This window comes from Chelonoidis abingdonii, chromosome 4 (assembly GCF_003597395.2).
Source record: "Chelonoidis abingdonii isolate Lonesome George chromosome 4, CheloAbing_2.0, whole genome shotgun sequence".
Lineage (NCBI taxonomy): Eukaryota > Metazoa > Chordata > Testudines > Testudinidae > Chelonoidis > Chelonoidis abingdonii.
Genome location: NC_133772.1, coordinates 25,047,046 through 25,064,778, shown reverse-complemented (window position 1 = coordinate 25,064,778; position 17,733 = coordinate 25,047,046). Strand labels below are relative to the sequence as shown.

At 51.1% G+C, this 17,733-nt stretch overlaps 1 protein-coding gene across 1 annotated transcript in view; it reads left to right on the top strand.

Annotated features, from left to right (window-relative positions):
* PPFIA4 (PTPRF interacting protein alpha 4) overlaps positions 1–17,733 on the top strand; it is a 191,263-nt gene that overhangs the window by 146,286 nt on the left and 27,244 nt on the right. Inside the window, 9 exon segments of the mRNA XM_032801614.1 lie at positions 802–837; positions 6,110–6,243; positions 7,197–7,363; positions 8,352–8,445; positions 8,881–8,962; positions 10,937–10,941; positions 10,943–10,974; positions 10,977–11,003; positions 11,006–11,133. Coding sequence (XP_032657505.1) covers positions 802–837; positions 6,110–6,243; positions 7,197–7,363; positions 8,352–8,445; positions 8,881–8,962; positions 10,937–10,941; positions 10,943–10,974; positions 10,977–11,003; positions 11,006–11,133 — 705 coding nt within the window.

Below are 17,733 nucleotides of genomic sequence, written 5' to 3'. Positions count from 1 at the left end.
TCTCCCCACACAGCACCTGCCTTCCTGAGGGGCGGGGGCACAGCACGGTATCTCTGACCCTGGAGGTGGCACCTCTGGATGCTGCTCACTAGAATTTCATGGCCTGCTGTGTTTTCATTCCCATGCCTGCTCCCGGCCAGAGCAACTCGTCTGCCACCCAGTGGAAAGGGGTTACAAGGGGAGCCGGGAGGCCTGGGGGAGGCAGGGGTTGATGGGGGGACGAATGCAGGGGTGGGTGTGAGGGCACAAGGGCGATGTGTGACTGAAGATGGGGCGGGTGGGAATGTGAGGGGATGGATGGAAAAGTGGGTGTACGAAGCGTGGGGGGGTATATGGGGGGGGGCGTACCCACGCATTGATATGTCTGAGGGGTGTGGATGGAGGTGTAGTGTGAGAGCGTTATCTGGGCAGATGGACAGGTACCTGAGGGAGGTGTATGCGGGTTGGGTGTGAGGATGGACTTGTGTGTAGAACCGGGCAGGGGCTGTGTGTATGACGGCGGTGTGGAGGTATATGGGAGGGTAGCCGGGTGTGTGGGTACAAGGAGGGGTGTGGGTGCTGGGGCGGCGGGGTTGTTGAAAGCCCACTGGGGGTGTTGCTGTTTCCCTGCATTGATTTGCCCAGCCTTAGGGAAAGCCGTGCAAAGAGTTTGTTCTCACTATGCCCCACACCTGGCTCTGTGGGCTGTCTGGGGTGGGCGTTTTGCAGTCAGCACCTCTGTCACTTTGCTCTGCCTGCCGGGGAATTCTCAGCTAACTGCCTCCCTTTCTGTGTCTCTTTCTATTTGCCTCTTACAACCAGCCCAGTGACTTACGGAAACACCGGAGGAAACTGCTTGTGAGTCGCTTTCTAATTTCTTTGGCTCTCTGACTCACCCTCCTGCTCCCGTCCTAGGCCCTGCTGCGGTGCCCGTGTTGAACCGCAGGCAGGAGCTGCTCATATGCGTTTGTATCATGAGGAATGAAAGCTTGTCAGGGAGAAGGAGTGTGAGCGATATGGGGCCGGGACTGTGCTTTGGGACGTACGTACAAATGTTTGTACAGCACCTAACACAATAGACTCTGATCCTGATTGGGATCTCTGGGTGCTGATGGTGGCCTGAACCCTCTCTGCCTTACCACGTTTTCCAGCATGGCGCTCCTAACAGAAAGGTCAAAAGCCCACGTCAGGCTGGGTCCAGGGTCTGTCCGTGGGACACACAAGTGACACTCGGCCATTCTCAGACACATCCGTGGGAGACAGCAGAATGACTCACCTGCAGCTCCAATCACTGCTGTAAAGCACTGCCCCTTTCTCTGCACACATCACTGCTACATGGAAATGAGTGTCCTGCGGGCAACCCAGATGTGTGGGGAGAAACGGGGTCCAGGTGCTGCCTGGGATGTGAGCAAAGAGCTGTGTCACATAGCATGTACACAGACAGGGCCCTTGCCTTCCCCTCTGCCTGAAGAGAGGCACGGTGCAGTACCATTACCCAGGAGAAATCCCTGGGGACTGGGGTTCTGGATTCCTGTCTGGGGCCCTCCCTGGACTAACGGCTGTTGATGGCTTCAGATAGATGTGTACGCCAATCTTCATTGCACGTGCACAGCTCTTACGCTACACCGGGGAGGAGTCTGTCTCTCTGGGCTCGCTTGGAGCTAGGCCCAGTCCTAGCCGCAGGACTCTCAGGGCAGATGTCTGGGCCTGTGGGGTCTCTGTGTGCTTTGAATGCTGCTCAACAGGTCAGTGGCAGTCGGGCCTGGAATAACAAGCAGCGCCTGGAGATGGACGCTGCCTGTGGGGGCGTTCAGTGGCGGGGAGAAGCCTCAGGAGTCCGCTGGCATCTGTGGGACCATGGCTGGGTGGTGGTGTTTTAGGGCCAGCTCAAGGACGTGGTCAAGGATAGTAGCATAGAAATTAGCCTCCTTTCCCAGCTCTTCCGTAGGGTAGGGCCTGCTGAACAGAGCCCAGCAGGGTGGTTAATCCCCTAACACATCTTTGTTGCTGTGGAGAAAACATCCTGTACAGCCCAGCCTGGTGCTATGTTCAAGCTCCCCTCCCTCGGACATGGATGGGGGTGCCTGCTCGTTTCTCAGATCCTTCCTGGTTGGCTTTGCCTGTGGGCCTCATCCCGCGAGCCGTTCCCGCTGCAGCAGCTGGAGAGCAGGGTTCCCCAGGGGGCAGTGTGGAGGAGGAGGGCACTTATCCCAGTTTGGTGCTGACAGCTCAGGAGACCTCCACGTGTGTGGAGGGAAACAGCTCGAGCCAGGGGTGGGTTTTGAAGGGAAAACTCTGCGCAACAGAGGGCGAGAGGTGGTCAGGCCCAGAAGTTAAAATGGACGTGGCAGGAAGAAGGAAGCGATAGTAAGCGACAGGCCAGAGCAACGCCTGTGATGTTCAGAGCACAGCGAGGAAGGTCACGAGTCAAGAACCCAGCTGCAGCATGAGCACAGCCTGGCTAGTGCATTAGCCTTTATTACTGTCCGGGTATTTGAACAACAGTGTCCCAGGCATTTGACGGACAGGCCTAGGGTGTCTCTGCACTGCAGCCTGGAGCAGTGACGGCTGGACACGCCTGCCTGGAACCCTGGGTAATTACTAGAAGTGAAAGTAAGCTGGTATGGTCTGGTACAGCGTACTGGCAAGAGCCAGTATGCCGTGCTGGACCGCATCAACTTCCACGGCGGGGATTGAAAGGGCTCTGGGCTGCCCGCACCGTGGCTCTGGCGGCCAAGCTGGGGCCGGGATTTAAAGGGCTCAGAGCTCCCTGCGGCTGCAGGCAGTCCAGAGCCCTTTCAATCCTGGCCGCGGCTGGGATTTAAAGGGCTCAGAGCTCTCTGCGGCTGTGGGCAGCTCAGAGCCCTTTGAATCCCAGCCACAGCTCTGGTGGCCGGGCTTGGGCCAGGATTTAAAGGGCTCTGGGCTTCCTTCAGCGGCAGGAGCTCTGGGCCCTTTAAATCCCTGCCTCAGCCCTGCAAAGCTCAGGGTTCCCCCTGGCGCCCAGAGCCCCAGGCCCCGGGCCCTTTAATTTGCCCCTGAGCCCTGGGGGGCTCCCAGCCACCTCTGCAGCTGGGAGCCCCTTGTTGATTTAAAGGCTTCGGGTCTCCTAGCCACAGCTGGTTCCCCAGGGCCTTTAAATCTTGAGAGGCCAGGCCTCTTCAGGATCAGGCCACACCCCCCTCAGGACTCCTGCGGTACCGGTAAGTCCTGTAAGTTACTTTCACCCCTGGTAATTACTCACGGGACTAGCCAGAGCTGTCTCCGTCAGAGCTAGCTGAGGCAAGCTGCAGTGACACGCCGTGATTGCAGTATAGACATACCCCTAGAGACAAGGTCCTCTGCCCCCAGAAATGTAGAGGGACCACGTCCAACTCAGGAGCAGGGGTGAGGCCCGGAGGTGCTGATATAAACAGGAGCACACTCCTAGTTCAGGACAGGCAGCGCTTAGGCTCCTGGACCCAGAGGGGCTATTCTGCCCCATCTATGTGCAGTGCAGAATCACCCTCGCTTGCCTGTTCTGTCTGCTAGCCCATATTTGCCCTCTGTCACAGGCTGGCCCCAGTCCTGCTCTCTGGATGGACACCCAGGTGTTGTGCATGGGCATAACTGCTGGACCCCGCCATGTTGCAAAGTCCCCTGGCTCTGGGTAGAGCCTGCTTACTGTTCTGGGCTTGCTCACTACACATCCAGACCCCGCGTCCATTGCCATCCTGGAATAGTGGGATCCTGCAGTCACAGACGGGGAGAGAATCTGAGTGACTAGCCCAAAGTCACAGAGAAGGTCTGACAGAGCAGAGATTTGAACCCCAGGTGCTGGGCTAATGCCTTGCCCACCAGACCAGCCATCCTTTGGGAACTATGCAGCGCCTGCCTTCCTCCTGTTTTTATTAAGAGCAGGTTAGACAAACCCCTGTCTGGGATGGTCTAGACAAGACTTAGTCCTGCCATGAGTGCAGGGGACTGGACTAGCTGACCTCTCGCGATCCCTTCCAGTCTTAGGATTCTATGATTCAGCTACTGAGGCTCTCCTTCCAGGGACACTTTGAAGTCTTGCCCGGCGCACAGACTCTAGATTAACATCCAGAAAAATCTCAGTTTGTGTCTGTCCCTTACGCTCCGCTGACCAAATAGTGTTTTCCCCTGTGAGTCTGGCTCCAGGCTTCGGCTGAATTAACGGAGTGATCCCGGAGATGGGGGTTTCCAGGAGGCATCAGCTAGAGACCAAGTTGTGGAGGAGGAAGGAGCCAATCAGCTGTTTTTGCAAGTCCTGCTGTCGTGACAGGCACAGGATCTGGAGCGCCAAGGGTTGGTTCAGGTGAAGCCCCCCCATTGCACAAACGACGTTACCAAGTTGGAGAGAATCCAAGGAAAGAGTCTGAGAGGGCCTGATGTGTGGCAGGAGACTAGCCGAGCGTGCGGGCAATGGGAACCACAAGGGGATGATACAGGGTCACTGTTGCCAGAGGCTGTCGCACAAGAGAGGAAGCAGATACAGAGATCCCAGGGGAGCAGCCTGCAGCTTTGACAGACACGTCTCGCAGCCAGGGCACCAGACAGTGCATTGTTTTGCTGAGGAAGTCAAGCTCCCCGGATTAGTATCATCGGAGAGGAGACAGGAAAAAGCCCTTCAGTGTGAGAGAACAGTCCTGCACTGGGAAAGAGAATGGGCGGAGGACACAGGAGCTGTCTCCCAACCCTGACATCTACAGTCCTGCTGCTGATCCTGCATTCACTGGTGCAGCTGCCATGCCTGCCTGCGTGTCCCATCCTGCTGTGGCAGCACATGCCGTGCTGTAGCCTGCATTCCCAGTCCTGCTGCTGGTTGTGTAGGCACATGCCCACCAAACCTGCATGCATCAACCCAGAGGCTGCAGCCACCTGTGCCTCTATGTTCGATTGCGTGGCCTGCCCTGGACTTCGCCGTCTGAGCTCAGTTACCAATCTGCCAGCATCCATGGCCATCTCCCTGCTCCAGAGCCAAGTCTTTGTATTGTGCAGGGAAGCATGTTTGCCATCTCTGTGCTGGTACTTCAGGTGCCCGAGTGTCAGGCTCAATCCCGTCACGAATCTGTGCCGAGGGGAGAGCGTTCCACCCGGCACAGATACGGGGTGGGGTGGGGACTCAGGATGCTATGTTTTTCTCTAGACTTGCACCAAGAGCTCCTTGCAAGCAGGGTGAAGTCCTTGCTAATGCCTTCTAAGAAGCAGCAACCGGAGGAATTCAACTCAGCCTCGACCATGGCCCTAACCCAGATCCAGACACCAACTGGGCTACTTGTCCACACTCTCAGCTCCCACGTGTAGCTTCTTTCCCATTTGGTGCCCACTCACACAGTCCCTCTAGCCCTGGAGCATGGGGGGCCAGGGGCCTGCGTACAGATAAGGCATCACTGCGTTAGTCAAGGAGGGCACAACCTCCTCTCCCCCTCAACACCCCGACCTCTCCATGGAAGACAGGCACCCAACCGAAACCGGGGCAGTTTGGCCCAGATCCACAAAGGGACTTGGGCTCCAAATTTCCATTTCAGTGGAAGTTAGGAGCCCAAACACCTTTGTGGATTCAGGCCGTCATGCTATGGGAGGGGGGGCGTCCGGGCCAGTGTGAGGTTATTGCCTGGGCCCAGTGGGGAGCTGCAAAGGTGTTGGGCCGACTCATCTAACTGGTGCCCACCGCTTGTAGCTCCCTGCAGTGGACATCTGCTCCTTTTGCCCACGGGGGCTGGATGCAGGTTGAACCGAAGGCTAGGACATGGGCATGTTTCCTTTGGAATTTAGGGAGACTCATTCCCGCACAGCATTGTAGGAACCAAAAGAGCACCTTCTTTCTCTGCCACTCCCTGCCCATACCAGGATCTATCCCTGTCCTTTATGGCCACATCGCCCCCTGCTGGTCCGGGAACAGGCCATCACCTGGGTTCTTTGGTTCAGGGCATGCAGTGAGAAGAGGATGCTGTGGCACATAAAAACCACCAAGGCCCTATTCTCACTTCGCTTTTAAAGGCACTGGCTGGCTAGCTGCTACCGGGGCTGGGCTGGGGGTGTTAGAGGCGGGTTAGCTCTGGAGGCGGGTTAGCTCTGGAGGCAGGAATCTTTGCCATTTAACCTTACCGCTCCACTGTTTGTTTAGTCACCAGTCATTCGGGATGAGAACCGAGAAGATAAAACCACCATAAAATGTGAGACTTCCCCTCCTTCCTCACCCAGGACGCTGCGGCTGGAGAAGCTGGGGCATCCTGCCCTCAGTCAGGAGGATGGCAAAAGGTACAGGGGGCAGGAGGGGGCCTGGCAAGCAGATGGACTCTGCCAGTGCTGCGTCTCGTGGGGTGTGTTGGAGCAGGGAAGCCCTCCTACAAGCCAGGGGGATGAGAGGGGGACAGGCCCTGTAGGGGATGGGAATAATAAAGGCACCAGATGCTTTAAACACCAGACCTGATGCCACTGGTGAGCAGGGATCTGCCACGACTAAGGCTGTGGCTGGTGGCCTTTGGGCTTCTGGGGTAGACGACAGGGCCAATACTGGTAACTCAGGCCTCTCCCTCCCAACATAGAGATGCTGGGAGTGGTGCATATCCTACAGTAATTCCCAGGGAGCGGGGTGCAGTGACTTCACCTCATCCATTCTGCTTGCAATCGGGAGTTCGCTGGGCCTCACGTTTCAAGGAAAGGGTGGTTGGGAATGAGAAGACGGACGATGGCTCCCAACTTGTATCCCTCCGGCTGAGCCCAGATCACTGGAGAAGCTGTGTCAGATGAGGGTAGGTTCACCGCCTCCATTGAGTTAGCCTGGAACGGAGGTGAACAGCGAGGATATGGGCTCTTCTAGCCAGGGCGGATGGTAAAGGTGGCCAAGTGCTAGGTGTGAGGGACTTACCCCATCTGAAACCAAAGTCCCTTTGTCTTCCCACAGTGCATACCCGTGGTCCCAGGCGGTCTGCTGTGTGCGTCCTTGGCCAGCATCTCTTCTCCCCCACTGCTCAGCAGTGCCAGATGCTGACCGTCTGCCTGGCTGACTGCTCGGCTCCTGTGTGTGCCGCCCAGAGTGTGTGGTGTGTAAACACAAAGATTTACTGCTCCCTCGGGGGAGTAGCAGGTTCTGAGAGGCGGCTCGGTTTCCCTGCTCCTTTCTCTGGGTGCTGCTGCTTGGTGCTGCTCCAAATAAAGAACAATTTGATGGTTTTGCCTGTTCTCTCTTCCACCCCTGCCCCCTTTCTTAGCTCTTTGGAGGAGCAGACAAGCAACCTGAGCAGCAGTACCAGCAGCCAGGACTCCTTGCACAAAGGCTCCAAGAGAAAAGGAATCAAATCTTCCATTGGGCGCTTGTTCGGCAAGAAAGAGAAAGGGCGTCTGATTCAGCTGAGCCGAGACGGAGCCACTGGCCACGGTCTGAGTCTCTTCCTTCCATTGTAAAGAGGGGCAGGGTATGATGTGGGGTGACAGGCCTTGGGACGCACCTTCCGAGTGGCTGTGTCTCTTGTTTGGGATTCAGCGTGAGAGGTGGGAGAAGGGGCTGCTGTCTGCACGGTGTGTGACGTGAGGGGAGCCAAGCCTTACTCTGGGTGGGGTTAGGTCTCTGTTAAACGGTTAGCCCTGCTCTGAAGGACTGCGCCATTACAGCCCCTGTGCGTGCAGAGCCATGCTGCAGTTGCTGACTTCAGCTTGGCCTATACGCAGGTGCAGTGTCATCAGTTAGGGTGGGTGATTTTTTACCGTTCTAGCAGGACCGGTATAACCCCTAGTTTGGGTGCAGTCATACTGATATGAAGGGGTATCGCTTATTCCCCTTTCCATGGTAGAGTGTAGACATAGCCATAAGCACATTCATGCCCGGGTAACTTGCATGCACGCTAGTGGAGTTGTCCTGCTCTAATCATACTGGTCTAATTGACGGGGCCCAAAGGTTCTGTGTAGGTCAGAGCTTAATGCCGCCTCCTATTGCTTCTCGCTCATTCGATGCCTTAATTCCCTCAAATTTGCTTTCCTGAAATCTTACCCTGCTGCCGGGCTAGATACATTCTGCAAAGCCCTCTGAAATGCAGAGCATGTTGGAAGTGCTAAGTATGGTATTATTTTAGTTATAAAGCTCTTGACATCAAAGGGAATGGGACATCTGGAAGAGCTGGATGGAAAAAAAACAAACAAACGTTGGTTGGCCTCACCAAAGGGTTCAGAGACCATGGGGTGGTAGCGTCTGTTAGTACTGTAAATGGGTCAAGGGGGGTTGCCGTCTCTGTAATGATTCACTCTGTGCTGCAGCCATGCGTGCCCATGTGGCATGGCACTAGACAGCTGGCCATGACTGCTTGGGGGCAGGAGCTGGGGATTAGACAATGGCTAGTCTAATCTTCAAAACGTTTTTACTCCTTTCCTAGTTCTAATGACCGATCCTGAGCTCAGCATACAAGATTCACTTGGACTTGGCAAGCTGGGAGCCCAAGCGGAGAGGGACCGGCGGCTGAGGAAGAAGTAAGCATGCCTGTTTCTCTGTTCCTGTGCGTTGTAGGGACGAGGAGTCCTGCAAGCTGACAGTGAGGCTAGGGCTATCTGGGAATCCTTCACGGCCCCTGAATCTCGAGTGTCTCTCTCTTCACCCAGTTCCTGCTGAGCTGAGACATATGGTCACCACTCCCTTTCCCAAGCCAGCCATGCCTCTATTATTGCGTTGCTAAGTACAGTGTCCTACTGCCTATAGCGATTGCTTCTGTGCCCATTTTACTCCTACTGGACTTGTCCATACATACCTGTGTCTTTCAGATAACTATCTTCAGCATCCTCCTCTTATCTTCCACCATGTTCACTGAAGGTGTGGGAGGTAGTGATCCTGCAGCGCTTGGTAGAGGCAGTGTGTGTGTGGAGATCCTGGCCCTCAGTGACTAACTCTTCTGTCACGTTTCCTTCCAGACATGAGCTTTTGGAAGATGCTCGAAGGAAAGGCATGCCCTTTGCTCAGTGGGATGGACCGACGGTGGTCTCTTGGTTGGAGGTGAGCCTGGGCATTTTAGTGGAGAGATTAACACTGACGCAAATAGAGCTGGGAGAAAAATTTTGGACATAGAGTTTATTTGCTGAAAAGTGCAGTTTTTGGTCAACTGAAATGATTTGCGGATTTGGGTTGAATTCAGTGAGTAGTTTTGGCAGGAGAAAAAATGGAAAAAGTTGTAACCTTTCTTTGTGACATTGTCTAATTGAACAGCTTCATTTTGCTTAGCTGGATTTGTGAAAATTAACAAAAAGGGGTAAAAAAACCAAACCCAACCCCAAAAACAAACAAACAAAAAAAAACCCAAAAATTCATTTCAGGTGGAACAAAATGTTTTGTTTGACCTAACCTGAATTTTTTGTTGGTTTTTTTGTTTTTCATTTCATTTCAACCTGAAACTTTTTTTGGTTTTGTTTTATTTTTTTTTGGTTCATCCACCAAACTGAAAAATCATTTGTTCGCTCAGCTCGAGACAGGAACAGATCCATTGTGAGACTCGTGTTGGACCTCGTATTTGTGCTGTGTTTCTCCCCTCTTCAGTGGTACATCAGTTAGTTACTTTGTTTAATCACGTTATTAAAGTGTATATGGAGAAAACACATGGATTCTAGCTGCTGGAATGCCATGTGCAAGCCCTTTGGCCTCTGGTGTAGTTTAAAATTGGATGGAGAGGAGTCAGAGAAGAGCCATGAGAATGAGCAAAGGATTAGAAAACATGCTCTATAGTGGTAGACTCAAGGAGTTCAGTCTATTTAGAGACGATTTAAGGGTTGGCTTGATTACGGTCTATAAGTCTGTACATAGGAAAAAAGAAATTCAGTAATGGCCTCTTCAGTCTAACAGAGGAAGCTCTAACACAATCCAGTGGCTGGAAGTTGAAGCCAGACAAATTCAGTAAATTGTTAACAGGGAGGGTAACTAACCATTGGAACAGTTTACCAAGGGTCATGGTGAATGCTCCATCGCTGACCATTTTAAAATAAAGACAGGGGTGTTTTTCTGAACGCTCTGCTCTAGGAATTACACTGGGGAAGTTCTCTGGCCGGTGTTACGCAGCAGATCAGACCGGATGATCACAGTGGCTCATTCTGACCTTGGAATCTAGGAATCTGTGCTAGTGGGAAAATGAAACAATTAACTTATTGTGCATCCAGGGTAAAGTTTTCAGAAGTGCCTAAGTGACTTAGGATCTGAAATGCCACACATTTAGCATACTTTGGTGAGCTTTCCCTGGAAAACATTGTCCTCCCCTTGAAAGTGTGGTGACACTGTAGTGCCCAGGGGGCTGTAGCCATGCGTCCCCCTCCCCCGGCTGCGGTCCGTAGACCAGTGGCTCTCAAACCTTTCCAGACTATTGTACCTCTTTCAGGAGTCTGATTTGTCTTGCGTACCCCAAGTTTCACCTCACTTTAAAACGACTTGCTTACAAAATCAGACATTAAATACAAAGTGTCACAGCACGCTGTTACTGAAAAATTTACTGGCGTTCTCATCTTACCATATAAATTATAAATAAAGCAATTGGAAAATAAATATGTATTTACATTTCAATGTATAGTATATAGACCAGTATAAATAAGTCGTTGTCTGTATGAAATTTTAGTGTATATACTGACTTCGCTAGTAGCCTGTGTAAAACTAGGCAAATATCTAGATGATTGACGTACCCCCTGGAAGATCTCTGAGTACTCTCAGGGTATGCGTTCCCCTGGCTGAAACACTGCCCAGAGTATCCAGAGCATAAGAACGATTCCAGCTCTACGCTGATGAAGGCAGGCTCCCTAGCCTGTTATGTAAATGGAATTGTCTGGGGATATGTGGACATGGCTTTAGAAAAATGATTCAAAAAGATCAGACCCTATGGTTGTTTTTTCTGAACTCTCAGTCTCGGGAATGGCGGCTGTGTCCCTTGTTAGCACGTGAGAGTCTGGGTGGAGATGGGCACATGAAACTCTCTGCTTTCCTCTGTGTTGCCAGCTGTGGTGGCATGCCCGCCTGGTATGTTGCAGCCTGCAGAGCAATGTGAAGAGCGGCGCCATCATGTCAGCCTGTCCGATACAGAGATCCAGAGAGAGATCGGCATCAGCAATCCCCTTCACCGGCTGAAATTGCGCCTGGCCATTCAGGAAATGGTGTCACTGACAAGTCCTTCAGCTCCACCCACCTCGAGGACGGTAAGTGCTTCGCAGCCACAGAGATTCTTGTATGTAACGTGGCGGAGAACTTACCTGTTTGTGGGGTGCACCCATCCCCCTGTCAGAGAAAGATGATATGGAGAATAGTGTACCCTGCCAGCTTTTCCAAAGGAAATAGCAGATTTTCGTTCAACTTGATACCAGAGATTATCCAGTGGAGCCGGCTGTGAAGGGAGCAGAGTTTCATTTTTGGGGGCGCTTGCGGATGAGCAGGAATTCACAAGACCATTGCTGCAGCTTGAAACAGCCGGACGATGGGGGTGGGAGCTGTAGCAGACTGCTTCCTCCCCGTTAAAGATAAAGTGGTTGGTGCTAATGTCACCTGCTAACTGGGGCCCTGTTTGAATTCATTCAGCCTCTGAAAAGATGAAGTACTAGAAGTCTGAGAATCACCTCCAAGGGGTGCTCATGTTCCCAGATAATTATTGCTTTATAAGGAACATATGACTTACCATGCTGCAGCAAACCTATCTGGTCCATCAGTATCCTGTCTCCACACCGGCCAATGCCAGAAGCTTCCGAGAAAGACATAAAACCCTTATGATGTACCTGGTATCATAAGCCCTTTTCCCAAATCTGGGCCTTAGCGTCCAAAATCTGGGTGCTCAGCATGCACCTCCAAGCTTAATTACCAGCTTGGATCTTATCTCGCTGCCACCAACCAGGAATCAGTGCCTGGTACTTGAGCCCCCAAAACCTTCCCTGGGAACCCCCAAGACTCAGATGCTTTGAGTCTCCAACAAAGGGAATAAACCACTTCCCTTCCTCCTCCCTCTCCCACCCAGACTTTCCTCTCTGGGCTAACCTGAGAGTATTGATGCAATCTCTTTACATCACAATACCAAGAAACATGTCTCCTTTATTCCACAAAGAGACAAACCCAAATACAAGGAAACAGAGATGATCCTATCTCTTCCCCTCCCACCAACTCCCCGGTGCTGCAGAGCTTACCCTCCGTAGATCTAACACAAGAGAATTCCCTCCCTTGTTCCTTAACCTACCAGAGAGAAAAACTCAAACAAGTCTTACAAAGAAAACTTATATAAAAAAAAAGAAAAAAAACAAGACAAAGAATATAAACTCTGCATCAAGATGACAATACAGGGCTATTGCTTATAAGAAAATATGAATAAACAGTCTGATTCAAAAAGATATCCAATTTGAAACATTCCAGCAAGTTACACACATGTAAATACCCCCAAAACAACATAAAAGCCTATATTGTTTTTCTACCTGTACTTACAAGTTGGACACAGAAGATTAGAAGAAGAAAGAAGCTTCTCATAGCTGAGAGACCGACAAAAGACCCAGAGTCCAAAACTTCCCTCCCTGACTTTGAAGAATCCGGTTTTCTGATTGGTCCTCTGGTCAGGTGTTCAGTTCCCTTTGTTAATCCTTTACAGGTAAAAGAAACATTAACCCTTAGCTATCTGTTTATGACACCTGGCCAATTGCACGATACTTTCCGTGGGGGTGAAATTCCTTCCTGATACAGGCCTCCTGACCTCTGAAATCTGATGCGTGATATATGCTTCAGCTTAGGTAGTGTAACTGTGGTGCTATTCTTGCTCCTGTGACTATTGACTCTGTTTTTCAATCTCATCCCATTTTTCTTCTTCGAGTAGATACAGCCATGTATGCTACATAGGTGTGTGCATGTCCAGTTCACCAGAGCTAGAGAACTTTGCCTAGCAGTTTCCATAGGGGCGGCACTCACGCGTTGTGCCCTGAGCCCCTCCTCTGGCCCTATAAGGGCAGCACTACCCCAGCCTCTCAGTTCCTTCTCACCAGGTGTGGCTACAGTCAGAGCTCCCTGCTCGTTGGTCTGTCTCTGAGAATTTTTTTCTTACATATAGCAGTTAGTAGTTCCTTCGGGTAAGTTTTTGTTAGTTTAGCTATAGCGGCTGGCTGCTCTCTGTCATGTCCTCACCAGGATTCAAGCGTTGTCTGTCATGTGGTGCGACCATCCCCAGCAGTGACGCTCACACGAGGTGAGCAGTGCTCTATCTGCAAGTCGTTCACAAAGAGAACTTGGGCAGTGAGACTCATAGAATCATAGAAGATTAGGGTTGGAAGAGACCTCAGGAGGTCATCTAGTCCCACCCCCTGCTCACAGCAGGACCAACCCCAACAAAATCATCCCCACCAGGCCTTAAAGGCCTTTGTCAAAACGGGCCTTAAAAACCTCTAAGGATGGAGATTCCACCACCTCCCTAGGCAACCCATTCCAGTGCTTTACCACCCTCTTGTTGAAATGATTTTTCCTCATATCCAACCTAGACCTCCCCCGCTGCAACTTGAGACCATTGCTCCTTGTTCTGTCATCTGGCACACTGAGAACAGCTGAGCTTCATCCTCTTTGGAACCTCTCTTCAGGTAGTTGAAGGCTGCTATCAAATCCCCCCTCACTCTTCTCTTCTGCAGACTAAATAACCCCAGTTCCCTCAGCCACTCCTTGTAAGTCATGTGCCCCAGCCCTCTAATCATGTTCGTTGCCCTGTGCTGGACTCTCTCCAATTTGTCCACATCCCTTCTGTAGTGGGCGGACCAGAACTGGATGCAGTACTCCAGATGTGCCCTCACCAGTGCCGAATAGAGGGGAATAATCACTTCCTTCAATCTGCTGGCAGTGCTCCTACTAATGCAGCCCAATATGCCGTTAGCCTTCTTGGCAACAAGGGCACACTGTTGACTCATATCTAGCTTCTCGTCCACTGTAATCCCGAGGTTCTTTTCTGCAGAACTTCCACTTAGCCAGTCAGTCTCCAGCCTGTAGCAGCTCATGGGATTCTTCCATTCTAAGTCCAGGACTCTGCACTTGTCCTTGTTGAACCTCATCAGATTTCTTTTGGCCCAATCATCCAATTTGTCTAGGTCCCTCTGTACCCGATCCCTAGCCTCCACTGTATCTACCTCTCCCCCCAGTTTAATGTCATCCGTGAACTTCTTGAGGGTGCAATCCATCCCATTATCCAGATAATTAATGAAGATGTTGAATAAAACCAGCCCCAGGACCAACGCCTGGAGCACTCTGCTTGATACTGGCTGCCAACTAGACATCGGGCCATTTATCACTAGCTGTTGAGTCCAACAATCTAGCCAGCTTTCTATCCATCTTATAGTCCATTCATCCAATCCATACTTCTTTAACTTGCTGGCAAGAATACTGTGGGAGACCATATCAAAAGCTTTGCTAAGATCAAGGTATATCACGTCCACCATTTCCCCCATATTCACAGAGCCAGTTATCTTATCATAGAAGTCAATCTGGTTGGTCAGGCATGACTTGCCCTTGGTGAATCCATGTTGACTGTTCCTGATCACCTTCCTCTTCTCCAAATGCTTCAAAATGGATCCCTTGAGGACCTGCTCCATGATTTTTCTGGGGACAGAGGTGAGACTGACCTCTTTGTAGTTCTCCTTCTTTCCTTTTTAAAAGACAGGCACTATATTTGCCTTTTTCCAATTGTCCGGGACCTCCCCTGATCGGCGCGAATTTTCAAAGATAATGGCCAATGGCTCTGCAGTCACATCTGCCAACTCCCTCAGCACTCTCGGGTGCATTGCATCTGGCCCATGGACTTGTGCATGTCCAGCTTTTCTAAATAGTCCTTACCCTGTTCTTTAGCCACTGAGGGCTGCTCACCTCCTCTCCATACTGTGCTGCCCAATTCAGCAGTCTGGGAGCTGACCTTGTCCGTGAAGACTGAGGCAAAAAAAGCATTGAATACTTCAGCTTTTTTCACATCATCTGTCACTATGTTGCCTCCCCCATTCAGTAAGGGTCCTACACTTTCCTTGACCACCTTCTTGTTGCTAACATACCTTTGGAAACCCTTCTTGTTACCCTTCACATCTCTTGCTAGCTGCAACTCCAATTTTGCTTTGACCTTCCTGATTAATCCCCTGCATGCTTGAGCAATATTTTTATACTCCTCCCTAGTCATCTGTCCAAGTTTCTGCTTCTTGTAAGCTTCCTTTTTGTGTTTAAGCTCACTGAAGATTTCTCTGTTAAGCCAAGCTGGGCACCTGCTATATTTGCTATTTTTTCTGCACATTGGGATGGTTTGTTCCTGTGCCCTCAATAAGGATTCTTTAAAATACAGCCAGCTCTCCTGTACTCCTTTCCTCATATTAGCCTCCCAGGGGGATCCTGCCTATCAGTTCCCTGAGGGAGTCAAAGTCTGCTTCTCTGAAGTCCAGGATCTGTATTCTGCTGCTCTCCTTTCTTCCTTATGTCAGGATCCTGAACTCAACCATCTCATGGTCACTGCTGCCCAGGTTGCCACCCAGTTCTATTTCTCCTACCGGTTCTTCCCTGTTTGTGAGCAGCTGGTCAAGAAGAGCATGGCCCCTAGTTGGTTCCTCTGGCACTTGTATCAGGAAGTTGTCCCCAATACTCTTCAAAAACTTCCTGGATTATCTGTGCACTGCTGTAGTGTTCTCCTAGCAGATGTCAAGGTGATTAAAGTTCCCATGAGAATCAGGGACTGTGATCTGGAAACTTCTGTAAGTTGTCCAAAGAAAGCCTCATCTATCTCATCCTCCTTGTCTGGTGGTCTCTAGCAGATGCCCACCATGACATCACCCTTGTTGCTCTCGCCTCTAAACTTAACCCAAAGACTCTCAACAGGCTTTTCTCCAGTTTCATACTGGAGCTCTGAGCAATCATACTGCTGTCTTACATACAGTGCAACACTTCCATCTTTTCTCCCTAGCCTGTCCTTCTTGAACAGTTTATACCCATCCATGACAGTGCTCCAATCACATGAGTTACCCCACTGAGTCTCTATTATTACAATCACATCATAGTTCCTTGACTGTGCCAGGACTTCCTGCTTGTTTCCCAGGCTTCTTGTGTTCGTCTACAGGCACCTAAGATAACTAGCCGTTTGCCCTGCTTTCTCAGTATGAATCAGGAGGCCTCCCCTGTTGCACCCCCTCCTTGTGTTTCCTCATGGTATCCCACTTCCCCATTTACCTCAGGGCTTAGGTTTCCATCTTCCAGCAAACCTAGTTTAAAGCCCTCCTAACTAGGTTAGCAAGCCCACTTCCGAAGTTCTTCCCTCTCTTCGTTAGGTGGATCCCATCTCTTCAGGAGCGGCGCCAGGGTTTTTGGCACCCTAGGTGGGGGTCCTTCCACACTCCCAGTCATTGGCGGCACTTTGGCAGCGGGTCCCAGAGCGAGTGAAGGACCCGCTGCAGAATTGCTGCCAAAGACCTGGAGCATGAAGGACCTCCCGCCGCCAAATTGCCACTGAGAGCAGCAAAATGCCGCCCCCCCCAAATCCTGGCGCCCTAGGCGACTGCCTAGGTCGCCTAAATGGAAGCGCTGGCCCTGCATCTCTTCCTAGCAATCTTTCTTCCTGGAACAACATCCCATGATCGAAGAATCCAAAGCCCTCTCTCTGACACCACTTTTCGTAACCACGCATTTACTAACACAATTCGATAGTCCCTACCTAGGCCTTTTCCTTCAATGGGGAGGATGGACAAGAACACAACTTGTTCCTCAAACTCCCTTATCCTTCTTTCCAGAGCCAAGTAGTCTGCAGTGACCTGCTCAAGGTCATTCTTGGCAGTATCATTGGTGCCCACATGGAAAAGTAGGAAGGGGTAGTGGTCCGAGGGCTTGATAAGTCTTGGCAGACATTCTGTTACATCCTGAATTCTCGCTCCAGTCAAGCAGCACACTTCTTGAGTTTCCTGGTCTGAACGGCAGATGGACGACTCCGTCCCTCTTAGGAGGGAGTCCCTGACCACCACCACCCGTCTCCTCCTCTTGGGAGTGGTGGTCATGGAACCCCCATCCCTAGGACAATAGATCCCATGCCTTCTGGTCGATGGGAACTCTTTCTGATCCCTTCCCTCAGATGACTCTTCCAAACCAGTCTGCGCCATAGTATCTGTGCAGAGAGCCTGAAAATGGTTTCTTACCTTTATCTGCATTGGAGGCACATGGGTTCTCCTCTTCCTTCTTCTGGAGGTTACATGCTGCCAATTTTCTTCCCCATTCTGCACTGCCCTCTGATTCTTCTGCATGCCGTGCTGCAGTCCCCAAACCCTGGCTTCTATCCAGAAAGTCTTTATCTTCTCTAATGCAATGCAGTGTTAATACTTGGGTCTCTAGTCCTTTAACCTTCTCTTCCAATATGGAGACCAGCTTGCACTTCATACAGACGAAGTCGCTTCTGTCTGCTGGGAGAAAGACAAACATGACACATCCTGTGCAGGTCACAACAGCTAATCACTCACTATCCAGATTGTCTTCCTTCTAAGAACCTCTTCAAATGCTGTATTTACTGCTCACAGAAGCCTGAAAGGCAAAAACTCTGTGGGAACTCCCCTCAGGCGAACTCCCAGGCTAACTCCCTCTGTTGACTTCTCCTCTGTTGGCAGGTCACTTGGTTCACAACTGGTTGCTTTTTTATAAGGCTGATGGCTCAATCAGTTGCCCTGGCTCAAAGCCTTCCCTCCAATCAATCACTCAAGGCCCACCTGGAACAAAGCACTCCCAATTCACACTTTTCAAACAAACAACCAGACAGTCAAACAGTCACACAGTTGGAACAGACCATG